Genomic DNA, 8,458 nt, shown 5'->3' on the forward strand with positions numbered 1-8,458 from the left:
TTGAAAAAAAAAAAAAAAAAAAAAAAAAAAAAACATAAATTTTATAAAAAAATATATGTAAACTTATTTAAATTCCATATTTAATAAATCTTAATTAAAAATATTAAAAAAAAGTTATTACAATTTAAAGAGATAAAAGAAAATAAGATATATATATATATATATATATATATATATGTTGTATATAAAATAAGCACTTTTAAAATATTAATGGGAAAATTAACTAAATGGGAACAAATGTGTCACAAAAAAATACTTATTTTTATTTTTCTTTGCTTATAAAAAATAAAATAGAGAAATGATATAAGATATGAACTACTCAATACTTTTTTCACATTTTAAAGAATATGCGTTAAGCAATATAGAAATTTTATATTGTAAAACAAAAATTGGGAGTAAATTTTCATCTCTAAATTATAATGAAAACTTCAGTAAAATAAAACTATTGAAAAATAATTACTCAACATTGGGACAGCTAATTAAAAGAAAGAAAAATATTGTAAATTTGAATACTAATAAAAATTTGAAATGCTACAAGAGAGTAAATATAAAAAAAATATTAAAGAATAACAAAAAAGAGGAAGGCACATATGAAAAAAATAATACAAAAAGTGAGGAGTTAAATGAAGTAAATAAAAAATATGATTTTTCACAAAATCATTTTGTTCATTTAAGAGGCTACAGTGCTGAACAAAAAGAAGACAAAAATAAAGTAACAAATGTAGTAGGAAAAAACATTAATTTACAAAATAATAATGAAGAAAGTATCCTAAATAATGAGAAAATAAATGAATATAATTTAAATAATTTACATGAAAAAAATTATATACATAATGAAAATATAAAAGACGCAGTTGATGAATTATTTTACACAAAGGAAAAAAAAAAATACTTAATGGACAGAATTATATTTCGAAATAATTATGACTATATGTATTTGATTGATAAATACGAAGAATTTAAAATAAATGATGAAAATAACTTTTACAATTCTAATTATGATATGAAAAACTCAATTAAATATATTAAAGAAAATAATAATCAATATAATGAAAATAATAGTGAAATAAATGGTAATGAAAATAATAGTGAAATAAATTGTAATGAAAATAATAATGAAATAAATTGTAATGAAAATAATGATGAAATAAATTGTAATGAAAATTATAATAAAATGGTGAAAGGTAAGAATGATGAATATTATTATTTTCACGAAGTTGAGAATGAAAACAATGAAAATAATATAAATATGCAATTTAAGTATTTAAATAATAATTTAAATATATCAATATTTTCAGAAATAGGAAAAAAAGATATATTAGAAAATTGCAAAAAGAAAAAAAATATGCAAAACGAAATAAACAAAAATAGTGATGCGAAAAATATTTTTAATAATGATATTTATTTTTGGTTAAAAAGAAAAGTTCATCGATCAGTTGATTGGAAGTTAATACCTTTTAATCAAAATAAAAATGATGATATAATAGATGTTACAGAATTGAATTGTATAATTCAAGGAAATTCAAATGGAATACCTGTTAATTCATTAGAAAATGATAATTCAAATAGTGAAAATAATTTAAACAAAAAAAAAAATGAAACAGAAAAAGATAAAAATCATATGAAATGTGATAAAAATGTTTTAAATGTTAAATGTGATAATAGTGACAAAAAATATAATGAAAAATCGGAATTTTTAATAAATAATGATGGAAATAATGAAATGTTTGAAATTAATAACAAAAATACTATAAATGGAGAAAATAATATTAATAAGAACAAATTGACTTATTTACAAAAAAAAATTGCACCATCTCATTTTTTGAAAAAATTAAATATAAATATATTGGAAGACAATAATAATGTCCAAAATAAAGTTCAAGATAAAGAAAAAGAAAATATTGAAAAAATTAGAAAAATAAAAGAGGAAGAAAAGGAGAGAATAACAAATATTTTTTTAAATAACTCCGAAATTTTACAACCAACATATGAAGAACAAAAAATTTTTGAAAAGGAAAAAATGAATAATATGGAAGGTAATGAGACTAAAAAAACAAGCAATTTTGAAAGTTGTGAAAATAAACAAATGAATAATTTGAAAAGTGAAAAAAATAATGATATAATTTTAATTGATGAGTTTGAAAATATGAAAGATGAATATAATATGAATAATATAGATGATAAAACCTATGAAGGAATAGTAGATAATAGTAAAAATGTGTTCAAAAAATTAAAAGAAAATTATGAAATGTTCAAAAAAGAAAAAATGTCTCCATATATATTAGAACATTGTGAAAAATATATAAATTATTATTATGGCATTGAGAAAGAAGAAAAAATAAAAGAAATGAAAAAATATGCTGACTTAAAATTTTATGATGTAATTAAAGACGATAAATTTACAATAAACGATTTTAATATGCTAATAAAAAGTAAAATCATATTTAATAAAGAAGAAGAAGCATTTAACTATTTTAATTTATTAAAGAAATATGATTTTAAAATAAATGTTGAAACATATAATAGTTTAATGTATACATGTGTTGTTCAAAAAAATTCTAAATTAAGTAGATTAATATATCTACAGATGATAAAAGATTTATTTACTCCAAATAAAAATACTTTTTGCATTTTGATTAAAGCACATATATTAGACAATGATATTAAAAGTGCTTTTCACTTATATAGAAAAATGATTAAAGAAGAAATAGAAGTGGATTTACCAATTTATTCTACCTTAATAGATGGATTAATAAAACATAAATTGTATAAAAGAGCGGAACAATTTTTTAATTATATTGTAACTTATAAAAATGTTGTACCTGATGAAATTCTATACACTATTATGATTAAAAATTGCTCTTATAATGGAGAAGCAGAAAAATGTTTAAATTTTTATGAAACAATACTTTCTAATAATTTAAGAGTAACAGATTTAACGTTAATAGAAATAATTAATTGCTTATCTAAAAGAAATGATTATTTTCATAAAGTTTTTCATTTTTATAATATTTATTTAGCTAATGATATGAAAATAAATCGCCGTTTAATGTTGTATATGATAATTGCTTGTTCTAACAATGGTAATATAAAAAGATTAAAAGAAATTTTAAAAACGATGAATAAACATAAAATTAAAATAACTAATGAAATGTATTGCTATATTATCAGAACATTTGCAAATAATTGTAAAAATAAAAATATAACACTAAGTGAAAAAAACAATAACATTAAATATGCTTGGAAGATAATATATGATCTCTTAAAAAATAATAAGATTAATAACAGTTATAATACAGATAGTAATAATAATATTAATGGTATTAATAAAAATAATAATGAATTAAATAATGAATCTACTAATCAGTTTAATGGCGCTATTATTAACGAAAGCAATAATATAAACACAAAAATGTTAAATAGTATTGTTCTATTATATATTAATTGTGACTATTATGAATATTCTATTAATATGTTAAAGTATTATTCATATTTTAATTGTATCCCAGATTATTATACTTTTAAAATATTATTTAAGATGTTATCTTTTAAATTAAAAGATTATGGAAAAGTTATTTGTTTATATAATTATATGATAAATAATACCAATATAAAATCAGATGAATATACTTTTAATATAGTTTTAAACGCAGCTATTAAAACAAAATCATCAAAACATACTCTATTTATTTTACGCCATATGTTTGCAGCTAAAATATATCCAACACCTAAAATGATAAAAAAATTATTTCATGTTGGAAGGCATATAACAGAAATACAATTATTAATTAACAGTATGATAAATCAACAAAAAAAAGAAGTATATGAAGAAAATTTAAAAGAAAACCAATTAATTCAACTTAATATTGACGAATATGAATTAAATTTATTTAAGGAAGGAAGAACATTTAAAACAAAAACAGAACTAGATCAAGTAAGAGAACAGTTTTTCAAGAAAAAACAAAGAATTGAAAAAGAAAAAAGAATGTCAAAAAATAAAAAATCTTCTAACTGGTTACCTTATGGTCAATATCTTCAAAATAAAAAAAAAGGAGGCGAAGCATATGCAAAAAAAGTGGATAAACCAAAACCATTCTTTTTTGATTTAAAATAATATGTATATATAGGAAATAAAAAATAAAAATTAAAAAAAATGTTATACTAAACAAAAAAGAAAACAAATATCATATCTTTAAAATAAAAAAAATTCATAATTTCATATTTGTTTATATATATATATATATATATATAATTTAGATATGATAAAATTTTTGTAAATTCACCTTACTAGATTTTTTATTAATATTATTGGTTATTTTTAATTTTCTATTGTATTTCAATTTTTTTTTATTATTAATGTAATTATATTTTCTTATTTTATTTAATTAAAATCCTTTATTTTTTGTTTTTTTTTTTTTTTTTTTCTCATATGTATAAATTATATATAAAACTTAAAAGTATTACATTCTACATAAATATTTTAAATTATTTTTTATTTTAAAAATTTTTAAAGACAAAAATAATTTTATTTTAATATTTAAGAAAATTTAGTTAAAGAAAAAAATATTAAAAATATAAATTATTTTCTTTTTTTCTATTAAAAAAAAAAAAAAAAAAAAAAAAACACAAAAAAAGGAACATTTAAAATAAAGAGAAATAATGGAAGTAAAATTTTATGTTAAATGCAAAATATTTTAAATTAATTATGTATGATTTGATTTTTTTTAATTAATTTATATTAATATCATTTAATAAATTATGATCTAATAAGTTTATTAAATAAGAATTTAAAATGTTAATTATGGAAATAAGTAAAAACATAGCTACAATTAAGTTATCATCGGTATAAAATAAGATAAAAAATTTTAAAAGACATAACACAACGTCCATATATAGTAATTTCCTAAAAAAGAAAAAAAAAAAAGATTTATGCATAAATTTATTTTTTTTTTTTTATCTTCCATTTTACTTTGTTTGTTTTTTAATATTTTTATCATTACCATACAAAAAACACTATTGTAAAACTAATATGAGAATAAATATTATGAGCTGATAAAAATTTCTGAAAAAAAAAAAATTTTAAATAAATATAAGATATTAAATTTTAAAAATATAGTATATAATTAAGCATTATATATATTATTATCTAGAAACAGTTAAATAAAAAAAAAAAAAAAAAAAACTTACAACTTTCATTATATTAAGTATATGAAAGAAGGATAAAAAATAGGACGTATTAGCTATAAATTGCACATATGAAGGCATTAAGGCTTTTTCATAATTTATTTTATTATTGTTTCTATTTTTCTTTATTTTTATTTTAATAATATTTTTTTTTTTTTTTTCGCTATATTTATTAATCGAATCATATTTCATTTGAAATTTTTTTATTTCATAATCATTATGATAATCCTCTTTATAAAAAAAACACCAACTATTGTAATTTGTATATTTATTCAAAAATATATTTGATTTATTTTCATTTAAAGTTTCATGGTTTTCTCTTAATGTTAAAGTTTGTAAAAAATCTAAAAAAGAAAAATAATGAAATATGATAAATATATTAATACATATATATACTCATTAGAAAAGCTCATAAAAGCAATAAGAATAAAAAATAAATATTCATAAATTTTACTAAAAATATTTATTTTCACAATCATGGATTATTTTAATTTTTTAATTTTAAATGAATTTTTTTTATTAACTTACTTTTTAATGTTTCTTGTACACTATGATAAGAAGAAGATAGAAAATCTTTTATATAAAATGATGTCTTTTTAAGCGAATTTGAAAAAGATTTTTTATATATTTTTATCAATGATTGAATAATAATTATTGAAAATTTTATTATAACAAAAAAATGAATCAAATAATATATGTAAATAAATAAACTAACAATAAATAAATTTTTGCTAAAATCATATAAATAAAATAAGAACAGTAAATCACAAAAAATATTTAATTGATTAATTAACCCTGATATTGTTAAAAAAATATCAAATTTACTATTATTAATTGTGTAATTGTTATTTTCATATTGAATATATTTTAATAATTCAACATTAATAAAATCGTTTATATTCTTTAATTCGTCTAAACAATAGTTCCTTTCTTCAAATACTTTCGTTTCATTTATCGAAACATTTTCATTTTCTTCCATATTAGTGACATAGTACTTTTCACTAGAAAATAATTTTTCTCCTTCATTTTTAGCTTTATATTTATTTTCACTCTTTTTTTTATCTTTTCCGTTTTTATTTTTTTTTAAACTATCAGTTTTTTGTGAAGTAAGAAAATTTTCATAAATTCTTTTTCTAATCTCTTTTAAGTTGTATTTTTTTACTAAATCATACTTAATAATATTACTTATAAATATATCAACGTAAAAAAAAACAAATATGTAAATATATATTATCAATGATATTGGTTTAGTTAATCCAGTTTTATTACTATTTAATAATAATATAATAATAGTAATGTAAACTGAAAAAAATAAAAAAATAATTAATAAATAAGATATACAAATTTTTATAAAATATTTCTTATTTAAAATAAAAGGACAAGAACAAGTTTTCATTAAACTATTATTTAAACCAAGTTCAATTATTTCTGTTTCTGTTAGTACTTGAGAAATTAATGAATTGTTCATTTTATTAAAAAAAAAAAAAAGTAAAATTATATAAAATAAAAAGTATAAAAATAAAAAATAAATTTTTAATTACAAAAAAAATAAAAAATTTTTAACCATGAAATTATTTGAAAATTATTTTTTAAAATAGAAAAAAAAAAAAAATTAAAAAAAAAAATAAAATAAATAAATTTATTTATCTTATTTAAAAAATTGCAATTCAAAAAATTAAATTTATCCATTTTTCATATAACTTATATAGAGATATTTATAAAAGTTTTTTTTTTTCAGTAAATAAAAATATTAAAAGGAGACTTAAAATTTTTTTCTTATTTTGTAGATATGGATTATATATATATAATCATTAACTTTACATACAATAAATATTTTATGAATTTTTTCGCATATTAAAAGAAAGGTTGTAAATTATGAAAATAGGAAGTATTTTTTTTCAAGATAAAACAATATTTAGTAATTAAAAATGGAATGGATACATTAAAAAAAAAGAAATGCAGAAGGAATTAAATATTAAATTTTTCATTCCTATAATTTTTATAAGGTTATTTCTATGATAATTATACTAAGTAGACAAGATAAAAAGATATATTTTATATTTTACTAAATGGAGTTTATTCTTATTACATAATGTGATACTTATATTATCATGAATATTATATATATGTAAACCAATGAACTTTGCGAGAATTTTATATTTTGTTTGTATTAATTTAAAATTAAATTTTTTTCATAAAAATAAAATTAGTTCCTTAAATATGGTATATTCTTGTATTCTTTTTACAGTTTTTTTTCTTTTTGTTGCACATTCATAAATCTATATTAGATATATGTTTAATGAAGATATTCATATAAATTATTAAGATGAAATAAAAAGTTAAGCATTAATTATTAAATTTATTTTGTATACTTTATATTGTAATTATGTATTTTTTTTTTTTTTTAATAATAAATGATTCTTTATTCTTTTCGTAATATTGAAATTAATAATATAGCTAAATTAATAAAACATCCTTTTATCTTCTTTTCTATTTGCCTTATATAATTTCTTTTCTATTCTCTTAACTCATTTTAAAAAGAATTTTTTATAAATTAAACGTTTTATTTATTTAGAGAATTTTGTTATTCTAGAAATAAATTCATATAGTTGTTTTCTGTGATTTCAAATTTCACATAACTATAAAAATAATACAAAAATGAAACTTCCATTTTTATTTTTATTATCCTCATTAAATTTTAAATTGAAATTCTTTGTATAGTGATAAAAACTGATAAAAATATATACATTATTATTAGAGAATTAAGGTATTTTTATTTTTTATGGCTTTTGTAAATGAAAAATGTGAAAAAAAATCTTGCCGTTAATCTAATTCTACGATTAATTAAAATTTTCAAAGAAATGCTATTTTTTTTTTTTTTTTTATTTTGATAACTTTTTATATATATATAATGATATATTTTTTGAAATACTAACTGCAACGTCTCATAATATTTAATTAGGACAATTTGATAAGGAATAAAGAGAAGAAAAAATTTTAAATCAATAAACTTTTTAATGCATACATCTTTTTTTTTTTTTTTAAATAAAAATAGAATATCCATTTTAACATTTTTTATTTTATATTACCAATTATTTAATGATTTTATTTTTTATAATACGTTTTTTTAAATAAAAAAAAAATTAAAAAATAATAAAAATCTATTATATTTTTTTTGTTATTGTACGTATTTTTTTTTTTTTATGAATACTAATATGCATAATTATATTTATATTTATATTTATTTTTTTTTTAAATAAATATAGGAGCATTC

General features: G+C 16.5%; 2 protein-coding genes across 2 annotated transcripts; one reads left to right on the forward strand and one right to left on the reverse strand.

Moving 5' to 3' along the window:
* Positions 1-310: 310 nt before the first annotated feature.
* PGAL8A_00455000 (pentatricopeptide repeat protein, putative) lies at positions 311-4,114 on the forward strand (the record flags this gene model as incomplete). The annotated part of the gene is made up of 1 exon (XM_028673306.1): positions 311-4,114. One exon carries the CDS (start codon positions 311-313, stop codon positions 4,112-4,114), a length of 3,804 nt encoding a protein of 1,267 aa, XP_028529773.1.
* Positions 4,115-4,728: 614 nt separating this feature from the next.
* Positions 4,729-6,652, reverse strand: PGAL8A_00455100 (conserved Plasmodium protein, unknown function; the record flags this gene model as incomplete). Its single annotated transcript, XM_028673307.1, has 4 exons — positions 4,729-4,903; positions 5,001-5,062; positions 5,188-5,528; positions 5,713-6,652. 4 exons carry the CDS (start codon positions 6,650-6,652, stop codon positions 4,729-4,731), a joined length of 1,518 nt encoding a protein of 505 aa, XP_028529774.1.
* Between the last annotated feature and the right edge of the window lie 1,806 nt (positions 6,653-8,458).

Source organism: Plasmodium gallinaceum (genome assembly GCF_900005855.1).
Source record: "Plasmodium gallinaceum strain 8A genome assembly, contig: PGAL8A_v1_130, whole genome shotgun sequence".
NCBI lineage: Eukaryota > Apicomplexa > Aconoidasida > Haemosporida > Plasmodiidae > Plasmodium > Plasmodium gallinaceum.